A 25,447-nucleotide genomic window follows, 5' to 3' on the forward strand; every position below is an offset into this window, starting at 1 on the left:
ATTTGACCGAAGGAAAGAATTTCTTCTTTCACGGTAGATAGGATCTTTTTGAGAAAGAGATGTGACCCGGAACGTGGACCATAGGTAAACAAATCGTTCGGTTCTTTCTTCTCGCGGACAACTCTTTTCAAAGAAAACTATTGCTTACACAGTGTCAAGTATTCGCGTTAGCACCTTTACAGTATATAGTATCCCTTTCGTGTCTCTTTCAATAACGAGAATTCGAATTTATTTTAGATCGTATACTGTGCAGTTGCAGTTGAATTTTTAGCATGAAGTTAACAAGTAAAAATCATTTAGAAGTTACAAGTTAAAAGTGTTAAATAAAAAAATATTAGTATCAATAAGTAACTAATTTTTCAATGATATATGTATGTACATCAATAATAGATAATAATATAGTAATAGATAGAAATAATTCATTATTATTTTCTTTTATTTACAAATTTCATTTTTATTTCACGTCGATCAAGAAAATCATTTTTATTTAGAGATTATAATAATATTCGATATAATAACAAGTAACGATATAAAATTTATATTTCTATATTTTCTTTTTTTATTTTATTTTATTTTATTATTATTATTATTTTTCTTTTCTTTTTATTTTTTTTTCTCTTTTTCTTCTTTATAAGAAACACGAATGATACGTACTAGCGACATTGACGAGTTATAAACTACGAATATCTTTACCTGGAAGTTTTGTAGCTGCAAGAAAATCTATGAGGCGAGAGATCGTCAGTTTGGAACGCGAAGACTTCGGAACGCGTTCAAATCGAATGCTATTAGAGGCTGTTCGCAGGAACATTCGTTGCCATTTCACGAGGAAGCTATTCGTGGTCGTAAGAGACCGCAAAACGGAACGGTGGTAGCGACAGGCAGCGTAGTTGACGAGCCTCTTTTCAGTTCTCTCTCTCTCTCTCTCTCTCTCTCTCTCTCTCTTTCTCTCTTTCTCTCTCTGTCTCTCTTTCTCTCTCGTTTTCCACATCTAACCGAGAACCGATCATCATCGCGAACTGGTAATCAGCCGTTGAGGCTTGCCTTTGCTTTTCTTCGTTCTAGTCTCTTCTCTTCTTTATCTTTTTTTTTCTTCTTTCTTTCTTTCTTTCTTTCTCTCTCTCTCTCTCTCTCTCTCTCTCTCTCTCTCTCTCTCTCCATTCGTTCTCTAAACTCACTTTGCCCCTTGCCGTGCGCAAATTGTCTTCCGAGAATGGTAAGTTCGAGATTACAAGGAGGTTCAACGTTCTCGTTCGTTTAGTCTCGCCAACATTGTTTCATTCGTTTTCAATCTTTGCACGTCGAAATACCAATGTATATAGTAATCATCAATCTATTAATTGAAGGCACAACTTTGTTAATTGATCAGAATATATGTGTGCATATGATAGACGAAGAAAGAAAAATTCATTAGCACACGTTAAGTTTTTTTCAACGTGCGTTGAATGTTTGATAAATATTTATATTTTAGTCTCATCGATTCATTAACATTTGATTTATCATCCATTATCATATTTCATTACATTCATTTACATATGAAAATTTATTAATATCGATAACAATCCTTGAATTTGTTTATTATCTTTATTTGCTTAGAAAAATTCAATCGGCAATTAAATTGTTCCCTTTCTATACTATCGTCAAACCTAATATTCATATAACAATCTAAACTAATCCTAAGTAATATTTACTTTAAGCTTCCTTATACGATGGACGTTGATATCAGCAATCCATCGGCATTGAGTAGCTCCCTGAACATATCTCAAACGGGGGAGATACCAGTTGGTGTTTTACAAACTTGGGCCTTAGCTTTACATTGTGGCCCCTATGACGCCGAAGTAGACCTTAGCCTACGGATAAATGTTTCCGTATCGCGAAAGAACACAACGAGTTTAGAATTTAGACGGAAGAAGATCTGTTTGAAAGAGAAGAGTGGCTATACCGGACCCGAAGAGGTTTTAGTCGCTGCTTCGGGTTCTACTTCCGGTGGACAGGTGTTCTATGCAGCCATCGGATGTGCCTGTGCCTTCATCGCTGCCATATGCGTTCTCGTAGTGGCCTATTACGTTCGAGATAAGAAGACTCGAAGGCATAGGGATCCGTTACAGTAAGTCAACTTTTTTTTCTTCATTTATGTTCATCGTAAAAGGTATAATGGCCTACTTCAGATAATAAAGAGATTATGAGATTTAATATCAACAGAAACACATTTTAAATATGTCTATGTTATTCATTCTTTATTAAAATAATTATTACTTTTTTTATCTCTCATTATATATATGTATAATATAAATACATTACAATATAATGGCACTATATATATTTATATATAAGAAATAAGGGACGATTTTATAGAAAGAAAAGAAAAAAAAAAGAATCTCAATAATAAATCTTAGAATATTGATCTTAAATCTTAAATAATCTTAATTTTAAAATCAAACGAATTTTAATATACTAATAATTTATGAGAATTTATTTCGTTAAATATTGAATAAAATAAACGTCATTATGTATATACGAAAGATATTTATATTGAAAAATAAAGAAAGTAGGTTTCGATACAAGACATTGTTTTGATACAAAACGGTGACTCAGTTCATTGTATTACATCCATTGTTAGCGTCGTCGTCGTCTGATGTAAATAATAAGACATGAACAAAATATATAACATACTTATTATACCCATAGAGAGTCCAGAGGTCTCAGTTCAGCGTGTAGCGTAGAGCGAGGAACAGGGGTTGGTCCGGCGCAAACCTTTCTGTCTCCAGAAACTCCGCCACCCTCAGCGTCTGGAGCATCAGCATCCACTTATAGAAGATTAGACGACAGACCTAGTCGAGAGCTACATGAAAGAATTCAAGAGATCACGGTACAAAGGTAAGGAAAAGTGTCGTATCTGTTCGTTGATCAAGAAAAAAAAAAAAAAAGAAGAAAAAAAAAAGAGAAAAATAATAATTTACTTCATTAAGCAATATAAAAATTATCTTTTTTTTTTATAATATTACGTTATATATATTTATAATAAGTAACGATAATTAAACGAAACACATGCTCGAGAAACACTCATTATTTGAAATATCTTTTTCATAAAAAACTTCTTAAGGAGTGGAAACTCTTTTGAGTCGAGAGATAAGAAGCTAAAGAGAAAGGGAAAAATAAAGAAAAAAAACCAAGAAAAAGAAATATGTCTGAAAGCACTCACGATTACGAGGTTATCGACACTCCGATCGACTTTCGTGCCAGATCAGGGCTTAAAATACATTCACGTCAAGGCCTAGTTTCAAGTAACGTGTACGTAGGTACAGATATGTAGAATGAGTCACACGAATGATATAAATTACGAATTAGCAGATATCCGTTACGCGGTTCTTTTTTTTTTTCTTATATCAAAGATCATTAATTTATATGTATCTATTGGTAATTTATAATATTAATGATATATCTGTTTGTTTTAAACAAATGACCTTTTAACATCGAACAAAATGAATTCTTTCACTTTGTTTTTGTTTTTCTTCGACTCTCCTTGACTATCTAACTAAAGTGATAATTAATCAAATAATAAATCACATAAGCCATTTAGAAACTTAGAATTGAAACAATAGGAGTGTGTTGATTCTATAAACTCGTACATAAAGTTAGTGCGGTTTAACTTTACGTTACAATGTACGTCACTATGTACAACAAGAGCCATTAATTTACATTTCCCTTTCCCATTTTACAACTGCGGTCATCGTATTACATCGTCTCCTTTGTACTTTGTAGATGCAGGGTGCGTCTTCTCAGCATAGAAATGGAGGGCACCTTTGGTCGCGTGTACAGGGGTAGTTATCACGAGGAGGGTGCTTCGTCTCCGAGGGACGTTCTAGTAAAAACAGCCGCCGAGCACGCCTCACAGTCGCAAGTGAGTCTTCTTCTTCTTCCTTCCTTCCTTCCTTCCATCCTTCCTTCTCCTATATCATTCCCCCTTTTTTTTTTTGATATAATGAAAATATTGAAATTATTATTTAATCGCATTGCGCTTCGTAATATCTTGAAGTATTAGAACATAATTCTAATATGTTAATATATTATAATATATTAATTAATATATGTTATAATATATTAATTTTCAGATGAAGAAAAAAAAAGATACATCTGATATTAAAACGAATAAGATTAATTTCACTTTTTATTCAATTTATTATTTATTTAATTCTATTTATTTCGTAAAAAACATTGTTAATGAACGAAGATCCGATATGGTATCTGTCACAAAGTACATTCGTTGGTATGAACTATGGTTGATATAAGAAAGGAAAAAAAGAAAGAAAGAATGAATATTAAATGAACCCACTATCGATTTTATTTAATGACGTCCACTATATAACGTCAATAGTTCTTCTCGTCACTATAAGCGAGAGAATAGCTAACGTAATACAACGATGTATTCTACTAAGTTAAGCACATTATCTTTTCTAGGTTGCCCTTCTTCTACGAGAAGGTTTAGCTCTTTACGGCTTGAGTCATCCAGCCTTACTCCCTGTTCTTGGTGTCTCGATCGAGGATAGAAGCGCGCCCTTCTTACTTTATCCTCATACCGGTTACAAAAACATGAAGAGATTCTTACTAAGGTGCAAGCTGAGCAGCGAAGGGCCACCGAGGGCTCTTACCACTCAGGAAGTCGTCGAAATGGCACTTCAAGCTGCCAAAGGGGTTCAGTATCTTCATAGGAAACGACTTGTCCATAAAGATCTCGCTGCGAGGAATTGCGTGTAAGTAGAACAATCTATTTCCTAATATCGTATGAATATTTTAATTTTTTTATCGACTTTGAGATAAAACATAACGATATCTAATAAATTGTATGTTCCGTGATAGACACGATAACGATAAAAATTACAATGAGCAAAAAAATATATGTACGTATCTTTATGGATTCGTGACATAATTTGCAAATATCATGGATAATTGAACTTGGCAGATCGTTGCATTCATAAAATGAAATTAAAATTAATTTTAAATGCGCATAAAGAAAATATAATAGTATTTATTATTATGCATATCGATTTTTATCAAGGATACAAATGCATTTAGAATTAATCCAGTAATAAGATACAATTAATGTATTATATTTGAAGATAAGTATTTGAAAAAGAAATGAAAGAAATTGACGATATACTTAATATATCCGCTAGCTCCATAATTGAACCGACATTTCCGAAAGGTTAATTAGAGCGAGATGTATTACATGTAGGCACACTCTATATACCTCTTTCGTCTCTCTCTCTTTCTCTCTCTCCCTCTCTCATTTTCTCTTTCACGTTGAATAACTGAGAGACAACGAAAGATCCTTTTTTACGAGACACGCTACTCGCATCAGCCACTTTAATAAAGCGCTTCTCTAACACTGCCTCAACAAGTCCCGAGGCCGTTATGTCTCGTTACCGAATTAATTGAGCGCAACGAATTAATTAAGCACCGTACACGGTTACTTCGGTGGCTCTTTAATTAGCGTTCACGTTGCTTTCGTCTTCGAAAGGTGATTTCGTTGTTCTTTCTTCTTTTATCGCTCTTGTTACAAAAGCAACTTCTCATAATTAACCATATCTTTATATTTTCGTTTTTTCTTTTCTTGATTTTTGTTTCTTGCGTTTTTTTTTCTTTTCACTTTTTTTTTTCTCGTGGTCAAACAAAGTGAGATTATCGAATTTAACGAGGCTGTAATAAAATATTTTCTTAGGGTCGATGATGATCTACGAGTTCAAATAACGGACAATGCCCTTGCTAGAGATCTCTTCCCTCAGGATTACCATTGTTTGGGAGATAACGAGAATCGACCAATTAAGTGGTTAGCTATAGAGAGTCTACTTGGTAAAACGTTTACCACTGCATCAGACGTTGTAAGTATAACATGAATATATATATATATATATATATATATATATATATATATAAAATTTTTGAATAAACACAATTAGATCGATCTATATTTATTTTTCGTAATTTAATTTCTATTTCGTTAATCAATTTTAATTCCCTTTCGCGTTTGCATAAAATAATCGTAGAAGAAGAAAAAATTAAAGTTTGATTTAATTGTTTAGATCGTGGCTAAAATTTAATGAAAAATTTTTCTCTCTTGTCAGGATAATTGAGATTATAATTTTATTCTTTTTTTTTTTTTTTCCTTTTCCCTTTAATTTTTCAGTGGGCATTCGGTGTTCTCCTATGGGAATTAACTACGTTGGCACAACAACCCTACGTCGAAGTAGATCCATTTGAGATGGCGAGTTATCTACGTGATGGTTACAGATTAGCCCAGCCGATCAATTGTCCCGATGAACTATTCGCGGTGATGGCCTATTGTTGGGCCATGTCTCCCGACGAGAGACCTACCTTTGGACAACTCATAATCTGTTTGCAAGATTTTCACACGCAATTAACGAGATACGTTTAATGTTCGTTACGAAAAATAGAAAATAACTCGTTTAGCTTATCGAACGAAATCGAAGTAAATCGTCTTTTTCTTTTTCTTTCTTTCTTTCTTTCTTTTTTTTGTTTTGTTCGAAAAGAGAGATGTGTGTGCGTGTGTTTGTGTATATAATATCTGTTAAACAGGGTGACCAATATTAATCTACACAATATAAATATTTCAAAAAGTAGATAAATATATAAAGAGAAATGAAATATGCGAGAGAGAGAGAGAGAGAGAGAGAGAGAGAGAGAGAGAGAAAAGAAGAAATGAAACAAAATCAAAATGTGTTCATTTTTATGTATTTCAGTTTATTTTCTTTTTTTTTTCTTTCTTTTTTTTTACAATTCTACGTAAAAAGACTTTCCAAATTTCATTGTTCTTTTTTTTATTTTTTTTTTTTTTGATTTTTGGATCACTCTGTATAAAATACTTGCTATTATCTCGTTCAAAGTACTTACTCTTGCAAATTCGCACGTCGTTTTCACGTGTCGCTTATTTTATTCGAAATCGAATAACTCGAATAATCCATGCGTTAAGTATCGATCCTATCCAACTGCCGGCAAGCATTTCGTCTTTCCTTCGCCATATCAGCCATAATACGTAGCCTAGATTTGAGGGAATGGTCAAGTATGATATTTATGTAAATGATAATCGGAATGTCATGATTAGGAATATCGAAAAGCGATCAATCTTCTTCTATTTATGAGAGATTTAAAAAGAGCATTTCATCGAAATAAATTCGATAGTCTGCATATAACATAGTGTGTTGTATGTGTGTGTATATATACATATACATATATACTATATAAAATAGCATTGTGCATTTACAATCAATCAGCTTTTTGTATTGCTCGAATGAGAAAGTTTCGAATGTTCGTAGAAAAAAAAAAGAAAAAAAAAAAAGAAAGAAAGAAAGAAAGAAAAAAGATATAAAAAAAGATGAAAAAAGGGAAAAAAAGGAAGAAAAAAAAATCGCGTATACATAGGAAAGAGAAAAAGAATGCTTCCCTTGCCACGCTAGTCTTTCGACTGTGCCAATTCCTTTTGTATTTTTGTACATACTTACTTGTATTATTAATTCGCCGTGCGCACCGTATATCTATATATGTATATTTAATATTATAAATGGCGTAAATAATCTTACGCTTAAAAAAAAAAAAGTCCAATCAGAGGAAAATATGAAATGAAAAGATATTCTTTATGTAAATATATATATATATATATATATATATATATATATGTATATATATATATACACAAACGACTATAAATTTGCGTTTATTGAGTCGAGAGAATCGGAGCGTTTCAAAATAATTTTAACTTTTTATTATTAATATCGCTGAGAAATAAAGAAAAAAAAAAGAAGGTTATAGGTTATTTTCATTTGCTTCGTTTCTCTTACGACTCGTCGAACTTATTATAAGTATTCCTTAAGAATCGCTATGAATGTACAAACTCGCCAGGAACGTTGCAAGTCAAGAAAAAAAAAAAACATAAATAATAAATTTATAATGCGAACGTAAAAAAAAAAAAAAAAAAAAAAAGAAAAAAAGGGGTTGAAAAAAAACGAAACGATACGTTAAAAATGACTCCTCTACCTCTCCCTCTCCCACCCACCGCCACCCTCATTCTCCACGTGATTTTGGAAGGAAAATATCGCTAAGATCGTTTCCTCTGATCCTCTTTTCTTCCACCTCGTTCTCTTTTCTTTTTTTCTTTTTTCTTTTTTCTTTCCTTTTTCTTTTCGAAAGCTCGAACCCCTTTATTAAACCCTCTCGAACATCGTCGCAGCCTCAACTATTTTCGTCTTCTTTCCCTCGTACGTCTAGGAAAGAAGAAGAAGAAGAGGAGGAGGAGGAGGAGGAGGAGAACTTTGGCTTTGGTTAAAAGTAAGAGAAGAAAAAGGTGAAAAGAAAGGTCGAAAGAGTTTTTGTTTTCTCAGAAATCGTTCGTCAAAGGCCAAAAGAGATACGTGGCAATGCAAGCCAGTCCTGTAATACGTGCGTCCTGTTGCTGTTGCTGTTACTGTTACTGTTACTGCTAATGCTATTGCTGCTACGTCGTCGTTCGGACGGCGTCAGTTGACAAAATTAATGGCGCATCGCTGACGTCTTGTTTAAAATGACAAATGGCGGTAGCCTAGCTTTCTCTCTCTCTCTCTCTCTCTCTCTCGTGTCTCCCTTTCTCGCGACTTGTAACAAGATACATCGAGCGTGATACGATGTGTATAGAACGGAACGGGCCCGTAAACGAACACGATGAATTCATTTTACTTGTCGAGATTGAAAGAGACAAAAGTTTAATTAGCATGTTTATATTCGTCGGTGAATGTCACGGGAACGAAAAAAACGTAATCTTCGTTTGCATCATTAAATTAGAACCAAGGATGACTTTGCGTAATGGACGATTGTTTCGATGGAGAAAGAGACCACCATGATTGTGATATTTTTCAGGAGAGTCTTCATGTTGATACAGGCAACATTGATATAAAGTAATAACATTATAATTATGTTAATCTCATCATTCATACATATATATATATATATATATATATATATATATTCTTATATATATATATATTCTTCTTATATATATATATATTCTTTACATATAATAACCTATATGAGATTATTATTATTATTATTATTATTAATAACAAATAAATTATATTATACAATAGAACGATGGACGAATATACGAATGAATGTAACACGTAAACGGGATTAACGTAATATCGATTAAATGTTCATACTTTCAACTGATGACATAAAAATCAATATCGTATGAAAAAGAATGCCATGAAGATAACGTATGTATAATTCTTCTCTCAGTGGGACGTAAATATGTAGCATATTTACATCGTCGGAAAGCATTATCGTGCACGAGCCACGATTCCACAATAATGCACGTCCGATTAGACACGGTACATTAGGCGCTCGCTTTCCTACGCTCCATCAAACGCACACCAATGGCTCCGGCTACGAGTGAGTTTAACAACCGAGCTAGGGGTTCTTGGGAAACCGGAAGCTGGTATGTACGCGTACGTGTGAAAAAGAACGTAACCCCTGACAGATAATGGCGGAACGTACACAGTAAACGAGTGTAATCGTTCGTCTCGTAGAATCATGTCTAACAGCATACGTTCTCATCGATGCTTGTAAAAAGAACAAATTAGTGTCTCTCGTCATTTTTACTGTAATCATGTCTTCCAATTTTCGATGAAGGAAAAAAGATAGAAAGAAAGAAAGAAAGAAAGAGAGAGAAAGAGAAGAAAAATTTATTTACATATTTAATGCTTTATTATTTTTATATATATATAAAAAAAAAAAAAAGAAAAATAGAAGAAAAAACAAAATATAAAATACGATAAACGAGAGAACATAATAATAGTGTAGAGAAGAAAATATAAATAATAAATTTATATTATTTATATTCTTTTAATTTATATTTATTAATTTATTATTTTATTGAAACTTTAATATTTTATTAATCCGTCCATTGTGATTTTAGGCAAGATAATTAATAAACAAATTCAATTGAATTGTTCCTTTCAAGATTTAACATTTATATTAAATTAAATTGCGAATACAATAATTATATAAGTTAATATATTTTAATATATTTTTAAAATGATATCATCCATAAAAAGAGATATGTAGATATAATGCAGATGTATATAAAAAGATAAAATAAAGACAAAGGAGAGAGAAAGATGAAGAGAAAGAGAAAGAGAGAGAGAGAGAGAGAGAGAGAAATAATGCTATTTCCATTCAACCAAGTTATCTCGTAACGTCGAAGGATCCCAAAGGATTTACGTAACTCGACGAGAGACTAGAGACGATTCATTGTTGCAAGCGTGTCACGAGCGTAATCACACATATCTATGTATGTGTATCTCTACGGTTTCCGAGTTTAAACGTAATCCATGATATCACGCTCGAAGTAAAGGGTTTGATGTGTGGATTTCGAACCAACTGAAATTGTCAGATTCAAAATTATAAAAAAATTATTCTTATCGAAGTAGAATAATATTTCGATATTAAAAAGAAAAAAGAAAAGAAAGAAAAAAAGGAAAAAAAGAAATTCAAGAATTAAATAAACTTTTGATAAACATTAAATATAAATCTATCTTTAAAAACTAAAGTTGAGATTGTAACATCAATATAAAAGATCACTAACCAACACTCGACTTTGTGGGAAATGAAAGAAGAAAAGAAGAGAGTGCGTTTATTTAGCAAGTTGCAAAAGCGTCTATTCGCGGAGCAACGACGAACGGATTTAATGAATTTCAATGAGCTCGACGACCCTTTCTCGCTGACGGCAAACTTTGGGCAAACATCGAGGCCGCTTTACAGGCCGACTAAAATTACTATTGGGCGAGTATATGTAGTCACTGCAATCATGGGATTCTAGGGTGCATTTTGGAGTAGCTATTTCCCCTATGCATGTATGCATGTATGCATCTACGTAGGTATGTAGGTATGATGTATACATATACACACACACACACACATATATATATATATATATGTATATATGTATGCACTTAGGAAACGACGAGCTGTGAGATAATATCGTCTGTAAGCTATAGTATTATCTGTATACGTGTTCTTTGTCTGTATATGTGTGCATGTGTGCTCGCGAGCACGCCTTTTGCCGTTCATTCACAACGAACTCCTGGTGGTCTAAGAGCTCTCCGTCCTCACCCTTTGTTTTTCTACCAACGTGCATACTCTGCCGTAATTAACTGGTCGTAATTACGCGCGATAAAGTGCATACCGCTCGTCTTCCGAGTTGCACGCTACTTTCTTCCTACCGGCTTTTCGACGATCCCGTTCACGCCTATATAATCTACGAATTTATATATTTCTCCGATTACCGCGATAACGCGACAACTGGGATTTACTAACGGCATATAATACGATAATAACATAATGATGACTTTTTACTGATTAACCACGTCAATATTTTATAGAGATATATATAAAGAAAAATTTTCATCCGTATACTTCCTTGTAATCTATATAATTTTAATTAATTTAATTACTAATCATTATTTTCGTGAAATTTAATATAATATATTTATATTGTTAATTATCTATACATTATACCTATATAAATTGATATAATTAATGTTAGTAATAGGATATTAAAAACTTCAATTCTTAGTAATAATTGATATCTAAGAAATGTAATCGTATATTTTCATCGTTATCTGTCACGTCGAAATTATCAAAGTCAAGTCATCGTTATTTATAATAATAAAGTCATCTTGATTAATAAGAATAATTATCTTAAATCTCGTGATAGATAAGTTCAGGAAACAATTAAGATCAACAATCTGAGTCATCCGGTATAAAAGAATTATCTTCTTCGGTATTTCTTTATCTTCTATTTTCCTTTTATTTTATTATATTCTTAGGATTCGCGAAGGCCATCGTAATTTTCTCGTCCAACGATCGTTATTATCTTGCTAGTATCTCGTATCTTTTTTTTTTCTCCCTACTCTCAAAAAAAAAAAAAAAAAGACGCGACGATAATAAAGAGAACGACGGCGACATTGACGTTAGTAACGACGATTCGAATTTGGTCTTTCATTCGGTGCTGACGAAAAAACAAAACTTCTCTTGTGTCTCTTTTATATCCTTTCTTTTTTTTTTTATTTCTTCTGTCTCAAATGAGATGAGAAAATTCACAGGATGGCCGATCATTTGTCTGACCATTCTCCTTGCCGAGGACACCATAGCCGATTTGAACGTCTCCTCAAAGATCGATCTCGACTCGAGCGAAATCCAGCTAACATCGTCCGATCGTCCTGTCATCATCTCAAACCAAAGAGAAAGGATCGTCGATGTTCAAAAGGAACCTTTGATGATACGCATCAACGAACAACCGAACCCATGGTTACATCGTTCGACTCAGTCCTTCATAAGATCAAGTTTCCCAGAAGATTTAAGAAAACGAAGGACACATCTATCATCCGTGAGCATACTTTCGTAAAATTAATTAAATACTTTTATATCAATTTCATTTTAAAATATATCTCTCGAGTTTTAATTTATCACATTGAATATGGATTATAGTGACGATTAAAATAGAAAAACAAAAAAAGAAAAAGAAAGAAAATTCTATTTTAAATATTTATATAAAAACTACCACGTCGATCGACTTATTTACGATTATATTTATATCCATATATTTTTTGTATAGGCAGTAACGTAAAATTTTTCGTTACATTATTGAAAAAAAAAATAAAAAAATAGAGAGAGAGAAAAAAAAAGAATGAAAATATTTTGTTTGAATTTGATGAATGACTCTGTAATACGCATTTCTATGGTGGGACGGATATTATAAATTCTGGACTTGTAACTCGCGATTCCATTTTGCAGGAAAAGGAAATAAAGGAAAGGAAGGAGAGGGTTATACAGGGAATGTTAACGTTTCATTTATTTCCGTTGAAACAAGAAATACCCGAGACGCGTACCGCGTAAAATCGTTTTACGAGTCTTTCCAACGGCGTAAACTGTAAAAAGTATGACTTTTATGGCGAGTGGCGCATTTTAGTCGTATTTCCTTACTTCTCGTTTATCTTTAATGTAAAGTACCAAAGACCTAGTTTCGTTTTAAGAAACTCAATAGCTCATTTATTTTATTTGGATAATTATTAAATGTGACAAGATGGTAGTACACTTTTTTTTTTTTTTTTTTATTTACCGCATATTCGACAATTCGAAAATATGAGTAAATCATTTGAACAATTTACTTTGTATATGAATATACAAAATTTTTTATACTTTGTATATAAAATTTTAAGCGAACTAATTATCAAAAATCTTGATAATAATAATAATAATAATAATAATAATAATAATAATAATAATAATAATACAGATTGTACAAGGCATTCGTACGACAATTTTAACAAAATTAAAAGTAAAAATGATTTGTTTCTTATTAACAACTATTTTATTAGCATAATCGATGTTTTATTGTATTTGAAGTCGAATTTCTTTTTTTTTTTGTTTGTTTATTTGTTTTTTTCTTCTTTTTTTTTTAGGGATCGGCGACAAACACTCCAAACACTCCAAACACTCCAAACACTGTTGTAAACAACGTACGAATTTTTGTAAACGAAAACGAGACGGAAAAGGGATCGAATGTTGCATCCTGCGAAAATGGTGTTTGCGACGTATCGGTTTCGTCGAAAATCGACGACGAGGGAAACATTGTGACGGACGTACACATCACCATAATCACAAACACAAAGCCGAACATCGAGGTCGCCGAAATTCCGGTTATCGATGGATTTCGGGGCATAGAAGAGAACATACCTCGCCCATCGTCTCCCGTGTTTCATCCTCTGGATCATGTGAAACCGACTTTCACTCATTTTCTGCGTAACGATATACCGCAAGTAATGTCACTTTCCTTTTTTATTTTTTATTTATTTTCTTCTTTTTTTTTTTTTTCTTTTTCCTTCACATCAAACTCATCGATATTAAATAAAAGTTAATGCGAAATGAAATAGCATACCTACGACGTTAATTTATTTTTTGATTGCTTATTGGCTGTAATTAATTCAATTTATTTCCAATCTCTCGCGCGTAAAATGTACGAAAAGTAATATAAGAAAAGAACAAGAAAAAAAAAAAGAAAAGAAGAAGAAGAAAAAAAAAGAGTATACAAGATTTTAATTTTTACACTTTCTGCATAAAATAAATATTAAAATGTTTTCAATTGGTATTTCGAAAATTCAACATCGAGATACATTGTAAATATCTTTTGATTACACGATAATGACACGATCGTACAAGTCATTTTAATTTATATAATGTTTCAAAGATTAATAGAGATGATAATGAAAATTTGTTTGCAATTATATTTAGAATTAGATATCTTTCGTAATTCATCGTATTATTTTTTCTTCTGTTTTCTTATTTATCTTTCTTTTTTTGTCGATTACGTCAGGTTCAAGTACGTGGATTTGTGGAACCAAACAACGGAGAAATTCATTTTCAAGATCGAAGAAACTACGGAAAAATATTTCCGGCTACATACCGATGGTATAACGGGAATAATCATGAACAACGTGGATACAACAAGGGTTTTCAAGATTCTAGGTCGTGGCTTCCGCGAAGAGTTATTGTCGACGATAAGATCGAAGCACCGCTTAGTAAAACGAAGCAATCCGAGAAATAAAAGATTTCTAGATGCTAGAAACAATGTAACTATCATCATACAGTGATTCTTTTGTTGAGTATGTAAATCTGGATTGAGTATGAAATGAGAGAAAAAAAAAAAATAGGAAAGAGAACAAATATATTGTGAAAATGCAGATATATGTTAAAGTCATTTTTCTTTATTCCTTATCTTCTCTATCAAAAGAGACATACAATATTTGGATTAATAATAAATACGAAAAATTTTTGATACGATAGCAGATGCTAACTTTTTTTTTCTCTACTATTTCTTTTTTTTTTTTTTTGTTTCTTTTTTCTTTTCTTTTATTAATCCTTTTATTTCCTGCACATATGAGGTAGTAATCTTTATAACGTGGAAATTGAAATTTTTATTAAAGTTACCCTGAGAAATAAACATTTTGCATTACATTCTATGCAAAGATTTAGTTTAATTGAATGTGCACATTTGCATATACATACATGTGATATAGATATATAGAGACACACACATACACACACACACAAACATATATATTTAATACATTATAGTAAGATTATTTATCTTGGATAGTACGGAAGGTAATTTTTCCATTGTCATTTACTCCAGTGGTCGCTGATTTGTGACCAATAGTTCTTCCAGTGCCATCTGTTGCACTAGAAGAATGGGAACTAGCAAAAACACCATATTGTCCTCTTGATGGTGGTGGTAATTCATTAGCAAATCGAGACTCTATTCCTGGAGCAGCCTATATCATTGACGATAACAAATTATAATCATTTATTAATATCTTTATTCAAACTGATGATTAATTTTATGATTTAAAAAGTCAAATATAAATATTTATTTTTTCTCATTTAACATAATATTTAGAAATCTCTAGTAACTTAGTCGTATAATTTTTTATAATTACAGAAAAAAAAAAAAATAAAGTACTTACAGGATTTATCTCAGCAGCCTGAAAACCACCCCTAGGCCCGACACTAATGCTCGAAATAGCAGATTGCAATCCTGGTTCAGAAGAACCTGGTCCGGAATTTAATCCATTGCTTGCCTCGAATATCCTATATATCCAAAAAAGAATAAAAAAATATTTTCGTATCGAATATTTTCAAATAGATTCAACGAAAAACTCACGCTCGTTGTTGAGCTTCGATTTGTGCTTGAATAGCCTTGAAATGTTCTTCCATCATGCGTTGGTGAGCTGCAAAATTGTTGCCAAAATCTGAGTCAAATCCAGAATGGGGGAAACCGAAGCCAGGATCTGCCAAAACGTGCAAAATCATTTATATAAGATTTTCTATTGGATTCTATCCAAAGTAACTTTTAACCCTTTAACAATTTAGATCGTCAAAAATGGAAGACAAAAAGAAGTAGGTTAAAAATATTTTTTGAATATTTCCTTATCATTTTATGACATTGTTAAAGAGTTAATTGAACTTATATGTAACACTGATTTACGTATAATATTACGTTGCTAATGTAATTTTTTACTTGAGGATTTGTTCCATTTTAAAAGAATTAGTTTAGGTTGTCTTACAAAATATACTTATACTTGATATATCGTTTTACATCCATTAATATTCTAGGCGATCGTTTTGTAGTCTCTGATAGACCAGGAATTCGCATTTTTCTACATCTACATTCTCTACATCGTTTAATAATCTATCCTCTTTAAATATGTTTTAAATCGTTCTTATGTAATAATAATTTGTAAACATTTTAACTATCTTAATAATAACGTTCAAATCGATCTTTTCATTTTGCCAATTACAAATTTCGTTTGAAATCATTTCTATACAAATAACATTCAGTTCCAATACCGTAGTATAATAATATTTTTCGAGTAACTGTTACAAAGGATTTGAATACAGTCGATCGATCGTTAGATCAGACTATTGTGTTCCTACCTATGTTACCAGGAAGGTATGCTGAATTATCCATATATCCCGCTCCAGCATTATTGTCGGGGAATGCACCACGACTACCAAACGACGGTCCAGTACCAGAAGAAGCACCAGCAGATGCTCCAGCGTAACCAGGCCCGGAATTAGTCCAGGCATAATTAGGTCCCTGAACCGAATTTACGGCGGGATAATCGAAATTGGGAGTGTAAGGACCTCCGTAAAAAGAATTTGGAAAAGTTTGTGGTCCAATTGATGGTATAGAATTAGGATTACTAATTGGATGTGCATTATTACCAGTTGGCGAATTATTCGAAGATTTAGGCTTATCTTCCGTATCGAAAGAAGAACGCGAACTAGTGATAGGTTTTATAGGATTATTTTGAGGAATGTCATTGATTGGCCATTTATTACCAGGAGTGTATTCATTTGGATTATAAAATGGATTATTAGGATAGAATCCACTACGTGAATCGTACGCTGGATAGATTGGGTGGCCGCCCGATGATGTACCGGCACTGGCGAAACTGCTAGCCGATGCACTCGCTGATCCTCCGGGACTATTACTGGTACTGGTAAATGCATAGTTAGGACCGTAAGGTGGTATAGAGTTAAATCCAGGGAATGGATAGTTACCACCAGTCAATGGATAACCCAAATTTAACATTGACGGTAAAGATGGACTCTTGTCTTTTTTATCAGGTGTATCCGGTTTTATACGGGATGACACAGACGATGGTTTTTTCTCAGGTTTTTCATCGGAGTTACTAGGTTTCGATGAAGAATCATCTTTCTCTTCAAAGGCCGATCTTAAACCCAATTGTGGTTTGCTCGTTGCTTCGGTAATAGGTTTAGTAGTCGTTTCTGTTGATGTAGGATTTGATTTAGTGGTCGTGGCTTTGGTAGTGCCACTTGTCGGCTTAGGAGTTGACTTAGGAGTCGATGGGGTAGTTTTCGTAGTGGTAGGACTTTTAGTGCTAGGATTCACAGTGCCAGAACTTGCAGTATTAGAAGTCGTAGTGTCAGGACTTGCAGTGTTAGAAGTCGTAGTGTCAGGACTTGCAGTGTTAGGAGTCGTAGTGCCAGGATTCTTATTGTTAGTACTAGTGCTGTCCTCGCTGCTCTTTCTAGTAGTCGTAGTAGACGAATCAACCGCACGTTTTATAATCTTGGCTATATTGTAGTATTCACCATTGTTCCTTTCGACATCTTGATCGATAAAAATATAATACACGTAGAATTATCCGATTAATTATATTTCTATTTATATTACGTGTACTTTTATTCATGCCATTAGTCCAATTAGACTTCCCTTACCAAACATAAAACACACTTAAAGTTTCAACGTGAATGTTAATTAACTAAAATGTTAATAATTAGAATTTATTTGATGATGATTATTCGACGTACGTGGTACTCTTTAAACATTCATATATTATCGCTTCAACGTTATCAACGAAAAAAATAACAAAAATTTTTTCGTATCATGTAAATATGATAAAGCACATAAACGTTTCACTCGATATATATATACATGCATGTATATATATATATATATATATATATATATGTTTTGATGCGATGATTTTCAATTTATAAATAGCATATTTTCAATAAATTTAAGATATAAATAATTTCTCCAATAATTTATCCCTTTTTCAACAAATTATCCAAACGTTTTGAGATGCCATTATGGTGATGAGATGAAAAACGATAACGAAAAGTAAAGAGGGAGGGAAGGAAAATATCGATGTTTCTCTTTGGGTCAAGGTAGAGAACAGAAACGAGGTCATGGTTCAGAAACGTCTCGGTAGATTATTTTACTTTGAACCGTGATGTTTGTCGGCTTACATATATATTACATGCAAACGATGCTGTACCGCTCAATGTCGCCATCATTATTATATATACATTGATAAACGGATATGACTATCTATTACCGCTATTATAGACACATACATGCATATATATAAATTTATATATATATATATATATATATATATATATATATATTCATAGATACATGGAGATGATGGTCTATCTTACAAGTGTGATTCAATTGGATTATCGAATCACTTTGGCTATTAGACGAAACCGGAAATTCTCGTGAGTCTTAGAAATTTTTAAAAGACGTAATAGTTAAATCACTTTTACAATCTTGCTTATAATATATGTTTATTTTATAATATTATTATCATATAAATTTCGTAATAATTATAATTTAAAAATGGAAATAATTATTTTATGTAATACGTAGATGAATATATATATATATATATATATATATATATATATATATACCTGTTATAGGATATAAAATCTTAATATAAAAATTTTAAGACTTCCAAAATGTTTTTAATTTTTATGAATCTTCCGATATCGAATAATATTCAAATTAATTCAAAACATTAGACACATGTTCGAATTGATTTAAAATCCACCATTATATAACATACATATATATATATATATATATATATATATATATATATATATATAACATATAAACGTTAGTATTCGCAATACAGATAAAAAAAAACAAAATTAAAAAATATGACTTATATAGACCAATACATACATACATATATACATACATAGATAAATATTTTGACATGCAGAAAAAATTTATAATAAAATCAATCGATCTCTTTGAGACGATCTCTCTTGTCAATCTTCGGAGTTAAAAGAATACTTTGTCTCTTAGATACTTTGTCTCTTAATTTTCCTTTCGTGTTTTGTTATATAAACGAAGTCGTCAAGACGTTTTCACAGACGGACGAATTTACGTCTTGACATCTTGCAATAATCTTTGAAATCCTGGCTCAGCAATTCTTTTTTAAATACATGAAGATGACTTGCGTTTACGTAAGACAATTCGGAATTTATTTTTTCTTTTATTATTAATAGCGTGAAATTGCTATTAAAAATGTTTTTCCGGTATTTTTTTTACACCTTTTCACGATATCCTCGAAGCGATCGACAGATTTTCGTCGTATATATAAATTACAAATTATACACATATTCGCACAGTACGATATCGTATCGTAAAAATAAAAAAAAAAACAAAAAAAAAACAAAAGAAACCAATTCATTCCTTCGTCGATCATTGTCTTTTGTCCATTAATGTTAGCATAAACGACAACACACATATACGTATACATGAAAAACGATCAAGTAGAAATTCTCTTATGTGTTAGTGAAACGAACATATTTACTTAGGACATATCTCTCAGTATACCATTTTGCGCGTATCGAAACGAATAAAACTTTCGTATGTCTAAAGATGTTATTTTTCTTCTTGTATTAAAAATTTTTCCATTAATTTTCTTTTTATTTTTTTACTTTAATTTATTAATATTTTTTTTTTTTTTTTTTTTTTTTTTTTTTTTTTTGATATTTTTTCGTTGTAGGTACTCACCTCTACGATGCCGGGCAGAAGGACGGAATTCGGCGTTGGATCCAACGAATACAAAAAGAAGCAGTAGAGCGTAGATCCTGATGTCCATCGCGCGTATAGATCGTCGAGATAGTGTGCCTTAATAACAGCAACAACAAAAATGCAAAAAAAAAAAAATAAGAGAGATAAAGGGTGAGAAACAAAAAAAGAAATACAACAAGACAAAAAGAAATAGAATTATTATTACGTTCCGGCTTATTACTCTTCGTCGTATCTATACGTTGATGTTACCACTGAACGCGAGACAAAAAAAATTATCGCGAAAGGAATAAATTCAGTTGTGCGTCGTTGTTGCAAGAGAATGACTGAGTCAGCTGGTGTCGGCGATCATCTTATATAGCATTCGCTCGTATCAACAACGTTACCTCCTTAAAGTATTCTTCAAAGGCGCGATAGCCCGTTCGCGAAAACTTTTACATCCTTTCTGCTAAATCATCGAGCTATTAATTGCATCCAGTCGGAACTTCGAAATCCCCAAAAAAATAATTGTTTTTGAATCGAATAAATGAATGATGCAATCGTTCGATATATACATATATAAATATATGTATATATGCGATAAGAGTTATTTGTTTAGTCATTTTTTTTTTAACTTATTAATATTATACAGATATTGTTATTAACTAAACACGCTAAACAAGATTAATTAATCATCCACGTCTTTCTGCTTTTTCGCAATTTTTCGAAAATGGGAATCAAATATATTCCTACGATTAACGGTATTGTACAATAAACGAATCAACCATGCTTAGTTCAAGATAAACTCGAATTTCCATTTTTCAATTTATATTCGTTTTTATTTACATAAATGAAAGAAAGAGAGAATTAAATTAATTTATATATATATATATATATATATATATATATATATATATATATATTCGAACATACGATTATAACGATAGAGATTTCATATCCTTTCATTACTCTTTTTAGCATATCAATAGCATAGACCTTGGCAATGATCTTGTCTGTTCTATACTAGGTCAAAACAATCATACATAACCAACCAAAATCTGATTCATATATATATATATATATATATATATATATATATATATATATATATATATACATATTCGATTATTGTATTTAAAATTCTTAATCGTTTGAGTGAAACAGTCGATAACCCTGAACGATAAAGTGGTCGAGCAAATGAAGGTCAAAGTTCTTCTTGTTAATTAAATATTAAAATTGAGTCATTTCGATCTTTCTTTTTTCTTTTTTTCTTCTTTTTTTTTTTTAGAAAAATTTTTGATACGATTCGAATTTTATAAGTTTTGTATAGAAATAGAGAAGAAAAAATAAAATAAAATAAAATAAAATAAAATAAAATCACCGTAAAGATAAAATGTTTTTCTCGTTGTTACATCGTGCCCAGAAGTAGAAACGAGTAATTATTTATAAGCAACCGGATCGTGACCAGTCTGGCATATCCTGTTACGTTGATAATCGATCGTCGAGAAACGAAGAATAACGTTTCTCGCACCCCTCGAAGAATTGTACATCGTAAGGAAAAAGAATATTTGTCGATCTACTCGATCGATCGAAAGATCAAATAATAATTAGACATAATATGTATGGTTCATCGATTAATGGGTAGCAGCTATAAAATTGGTACCTAGCTTTATAAACTGCGAAGAATCTTTTGCAGTAAATCGTTAGAATTTTATCATCAAAATGAAGGACAAAGAGAATCATGTTATTTAAGAGCTATGAATATCATAGGGAGAACTTTCCAATTATTCCTATGCAGTTTCATCATTTCGAACGATAACTATCTAAAACGTATATACATTATTTTAAACATACATTCGAATAATTTACTTGTATATAAAAAATTGAATAAATTGAAAATATAATATATATATATATATATATATATATAAATATATAAATATATGTAAATTATTATAATTTTCGTATATTTATTCATTGTCCGTTTATATTAAAAATCTTTTGCGTGATAAAAGTAAATGATATAACAAAAAGATAAAAAATAATAAAGTAAATTATTTTCTAAAAAATTCTGAATAAAAAAAGAAAAAAAACCCCGATAGATGTACCATATATTGGTTTATCCAGTATTATCAGAGCAATCAAACTACATTAAAATATTAGTCATTCGGTACATTTGCCATTTTCAGAAGAACCAAACGAAACAAAAGTGAAAATATTCTGATCGATACGCGCGAGAATAATTGCAGCGATGAGTGCTAAAGAAAAATCGACGAAAGAAGACGTATCATACGTAAATCATGTCGCTGTTTCTTTATTGCAATATTATCGATGTTTGTACAGATGTTGAATGCACGTGTAAAAATATATATATATATACATATCACGAATTTGTTTTTTTTTCTTTTTCTTTTTTTTTTTTTTTACTTTGGAACGTTTGAATCTTTGTCAATCGAATATCCTCGATTTTATCGGAAAGTCTCGAAAATTCGATAATATTTGTTTCAATCGTAATTTTTTTTTTTTTCAAAGAATCAACTCATACCCAATGATATTAGGCCATCATCTCCAAAGTTTTCCACTTAACATCAAAGACAAACAAAAGTTTGAATAAATCGTCAACAAAGATCCTATAACAACATCGACGTTTGTTATTATTATTTGATACGAACGTGGCTGACGCTATTGATCATTATAATACTGGGAAATACCCACACTGGCGAAAGTAGTTTATCGCGTACGTAATAATTCATTACCATGAATAACAATTTCATTTCCATTATTAAAAATCACTTTTTCCTTGATAAATCAATTGATAAAGTTCATTGTCAAGGTAACTTAAAATATATTGGTTAATATCATTTTAACGATATTTCAACAAGATGATCAATTAAAAATTAATATATAAATAGACTCAACAAAATTTATTAAACATTTATCATAAATGTAATGATATATATCAAGGATTATTAGAAATTAACTACGTTTACTTTGAGTCCGTCTAATCAAGATCGACTTCAATCCTAACGAATAAACCGTATATTAACTCTGTACGTGTCGGTAATAGCATTTTTCCTAATGCCTCATCTAATTAAATTGTTAAGAAATTATTTTGAATTTTTTCATTGTTCGTCTGATTAAAAAGTAGATATTTATAAAACTATGACGAACGAGGAGACTCTAATTTTATAATTCTTTTGATATCTAAATTCCTTACGTAGTACAAGATTAGAAAATTTCCCCTTTGTTAAATGTAATATTATTTTTTCCTTACGTATAAAATTATGAAAATTTCCTTTTTGTTAAATATAATATTATTTTTAAGACGTTTTTTTTCTTTTTTTTTTTTTTTTTTTTTTTTTTTATTAGTTTAAGTCTCAATAAAATACAAAAACAATTTCCCTCGACTTCTTTAACAAATTTTCGTTGACCTCTTTAAAAATTTCAACGATCCAGGTAGGAAGATACAAAGAGCTTAATATACTTTTAGAAATAGATAAGATAAATAGGATGGGTCATTAAGTTAATGCTTTCCCTTTGCTATTAGTTCTAAGTTTCCCAATAGATATAAAAGACGAAGGAACCATCGCAAATTCGTCAGTAGCGTTTGAAATTTTCTAGTGTCAAGAGATTATTTTTCAAAAGGAATACGTGTAAAAATGATAAAAATAATCAATATGTCATACAGCATCAACGCCATTTTTGTGATTTTGATAGTCCTGCAATTGCAAAGTATCGAATGTAAGTTTTATTCTTTAAACCAGTCGGATAAGGATACGTACGATTTTTTTCATTGATATTTTCTTTCTTCTTCTTCCTTTTTTTTCTCTTTCTTTTTTTTTCCTTTTTATTTTCTTCTTCTTTGCAAATCTAATGAATCACGAAAGCTTTTACGTTTTCACGTAGTACAATATAAACGTAATTAATATGAATAATTGAAAGATACATATGCTGATCGTGACTCACTCAATGCTTATTATCATTTAACAAACAACTCGAACTTTCGACTTCGCATGTTTTTTTTTTTTAATTAAACGAGTTTCTTACTGCAAAGCTTATTGATTTCTTCGAAAAGAAAAAAGAAAAAAAATTATCTTTAGAGAGTGATATGGATTGAAATTATTTTTTTTTTTAATTTTTTTTCTTTTCATTGTACAGGTAATCCTATCGATAATAAAAAAGATCTAACTAGAGTTCAACGAAGCATATATTTTCTTGGACCAAATTCGGAGGAATTATCAGACTTTCAACGTTCTTGGAAGTTTCCTTACTTTCCGTCCATAAGTTATATTTTCAAGGACAATGACGACACTGATGACGATGATGAGGACATACCCGACACAAATGAGAGGCTCGATAAATTGGAAAAGACACAGAAAGAAATTTTAACGCTTTTGAAGAAATTGGGCGATGGTGAGATTTAAAATTTCGTTAAATAAAATCATAAAATTTCAATTTAAATTCGAACTAATTGTTAAGTAGAAACTTACAAATTATACGATTATAAAAAAAAAATTTCGAATTTAAAAAAGATAAAAAAAGAAAAAAGATAGAGTAAATTAAATCGCCATGTTCGTAACGATAAATAATTAAGAAACAAAATGAAAAACTTTTAACGTTCATTATTTATATGTTATATGACAGATTTATTGGCTATAAAGGATCAAACATCACAGGAACAATCGAATGAAAATAAAGAAAGTTTTTCGACAATTAATGAGATAAAAGCAACGACTAGTTTTCCAAGCAGCGAGATAAAAACGACCACAAGAAAAAGTATAGAAATAGAATCTGTCCCCATAATAACTATCAGCACGTTCGACGAAACAATCGCTGAAGAATCTACGGAAGTAGTTTTTCCATCAGCAAACAGTAACATGTTCGTGTCTACGACACCTGCTTCAGAAACGATCACCTTTGAGACAATCGAGGAAAATGAAATACCATCGATTTCATTAGAAAATCAAACTCAAACAACTGGAAACGATGAAAATATTATCGTAAATCCTAAAACTAGAACCAACAAAATATCGATCGATTTGATTGATCAAAACAATTCTATATTTGACATAAATTTTCCTGAATCTTCTTCGTTTCCTATTTATGTGTAGGCACAAAATAAATTGTTTAATAGTTACATAAATGTTAAATCAGTATGAAATAATAACTCGTAAAAAATCATGTATACGTTGACAGTGATCGACTTTAATTTTGTGTAAAAAAAAAAAATTAAAAAAATAAAAAAAAAACAGAAAAAAGAAAGCGAAACAAACGAAGGAACGAAAGCACGAAAAATTTCAAATTATTAAAACACATGAGAAAAAATATGCTTTGGTATGCATTAATCTTTTCATTGTTATCGTGTATTCATTCGAAATGATGATTAATCAAGCACGAAGTCTTTAAGATAATTTCGAGTCAAATAATGTTTTATGATACAAAATATTATTCGATAAAAAGAATTATTTTGTATTGTTACGAAAATTTATTTCTTTTAAACTT

At 31.0% G+C, this 25,447-nt stretch overlaps 4 protein-coding genes across 7 annotated transcripts in view; 3 read left to right on the forward strand and 1 right to left on the reverse strand.

Annotated features, from left to right (window-relative positions):
- The window catches only part of LOC124424071 (tyrosine-protein kinase Dnt-like), a 29,002-nt gene extending 20,982 nt beyond the window's left edge, over window positions 1-8,020 (forward strand). For all 3 annotated transcript variants that reach the window (XM_046962592.1, XM_046962591.1, XM_046962593.1), the window contains exons 3-8: window positions 1,695-2,104; window positions 2,686-2,874; window positions 3,760-3,898; window positions 4,456-4,748; window positions 5,717-5,876; window positions 6,182-8,020. In XM_046962592.1, coding sequence (XP_046818548.1) covers window positions 1,695-2,104; window positions 2,686-2,874; window positions 3,760-3,898; window positions 4,456-4,748; window positions 5,717-5,876; window positions 6,182-6,430 — 1,440 coding nt within the window. In that variant the 3' untranslated portion in view covers window positions 6,431-8,020. The remainder of the gene's footprint in view (window positions 1-1,694; window positions 2,105-2,685; window positions 2,875-3,759; window positions 3,899-4,455; window positions 4,749-5,716; window positions 5,877-6,181) is intronic.
- Window positions 8,021-12,004: 3,984 nt separating this feature from the next.
- Window positions 12,005-14,783, forward strand: LOC124424214. Its single transcript, XM_046962954.1, has 3 exons — window positions 12,005-12,430; window positions 13,506-13,862; window positions 14,417-14,783. Exons 1-3 carry the CDS (start codon window positions 12,131-12,133, stop codon window positions 14,645-14,647), a joined length of 888 nt encoding a protein of 295 aa, XP_046818910.1. The 5' UTR covers window positions 12,005-12,130; the 3' UTR covers window positions 14,648-14,783.
- Window positions 14,784-15,057: 274 nt separating this feature from the next.
- On the reverse strand, window positions 15,058-20,334 carry LOC124424213 (A-agglutinin anchorage subunit-like). Of its 2 annotated transcripts, none has more exons than XM_046962953.1 (6): window positions 20,175-20,334; window positions 19,949-20,065; window positions 16,537-17,394; window positions 15,764-15,890; window positions 15,567-15,690; window positions 15,058-15,374 (listed from the first exon to the last, which is right to left on the reverse strand). In XM_046962953.1, the coding sequence occupies exons 2-6, from the start codon at window positions 20,034-20,036 to the stop codon at window positions 15,183-15,185; spliced, it is 1,389 nt and encodes a 462-aa protein (XP_046818909.1). In that variant the 5' UTR covers window positions 20,037-20,065; window positions 20,175-20,334; the 3' UTR covers window positions 15,058-15,182. The 2 variants fall into 2 exon arrangements, with proteins under 2 accessions (XP_046818909.1, XP_046818908.1); XM_046962952.1 differs by having other exon boundaries at window positions 16,537-17,739.
- A 3,131-nt stretch (window positions 20,335-23,465) lies between these two features.
- On the forward strand, window positions 23,466-25,233 carry LOC124424177. The gene is made up of 3 exons (XM_046962858.1): window positions 23,466-23,686; window positions 24,104-24,358; window positions 24,590-25,233. The coding sequence occupies exons 1-3, from the start codon at window positions 23,605-23,607 to the stop codon at window positions 25,054-25,056; spliced, it is 804 nt and encodes a 267-aa protein (XP_046818814.1). The 5' UTR covers window positions 23,466-23,604; the 3' UTR covers window positions 25,057-25,233.
- Window positions 25,234-25,447: the final 214 nt, after the last annotated feature.

Source organism: Vespa crabro, chromosome 5, assembly GCF_910589235.1.
Source record: "Vespa crabro chromosome 5, iyVesCrab1.2, whole genome shotgun sequence".
NCBI classification, from domain to species: Eukaryota; Metazoa; Arthropoda; class Insecta; order Hymenoptera; family Vespidae; genus Vespa; species Vespa crabro.

What these genes read in the sequence shown, in the direction of transcription:
- LOC124424214 (XM_046962954.1), top strand. Translation starts at nt 12,131, where the DNA reads ATGAGAAAATTCACAGGATGGCCGATCATTTGTCTGACCATTCTCCTT. An exon ending in GAAGGACACATCTATCATCC is followed by an intron (nt 12,431 to 13,505) that starts GTGAGCATACTT and finishes TTTTTTTTTTAG; the next exon opens with GGATCGGCGACAAACACTCC. An exon ending in TGCGTAACGATATACCGCAA is followed by an intron (nt 13,863 to 14,416) that starts GTAATGTCACTT and finishes CGATTACGTCAG; the next exon opens with GTTCAAGTACGTGGATTTGT.
- LOC124424213 (XM_046962952.1), bottom strand. Translation starts at nt 20,036, where the DNA reads ATGGACATCAGGATCTACGCTCTACTGCTTCTTTTTGTATTCGTTGGA. An exon ending in TTCTGCCCGGCATCGTAGAG is followed by an intron (nt 17,740 to 19,948) that starts GTGAGTACCTAC and finishes TTATCGATCAAG; the next exon opens with ATGTCGAAAGGAACAATGGT. An exon ending in AGGCTGCTGAGATAAATCCT is followed by an intron (nt 15,375 to 15,566) that starts GTAAGTACTTTA and finishes TCAATGATATAG; the next exon opens with GCTGCTCCAGGAATAGAGTC.
- LOC124424177 (XM_046962858.1), top strand. Translation starts at nt 23,605, where the DNA reads ATGATAAAAATAATCAATATGTCATACAGCATCAACGCCATTTTTGTG. An exon ending in GCAATTGCAAAGTATCGAAT is followed by an intron (nt 23,687 to 24,103) that starts GTAAGTTTTATT and finishes TTCATTGTACAG; the next exon opens with GTAATCCTATCGATAATAAA. An exon ending in TTTGAAGAAATTGGGCGATG is followed by an intron (nt 24,359 to 24,589) that starts GTGAGATTTAAA and finishes GTTATATGACAG; the next exon opens with ATTTATTGGCTATAAAGGAT.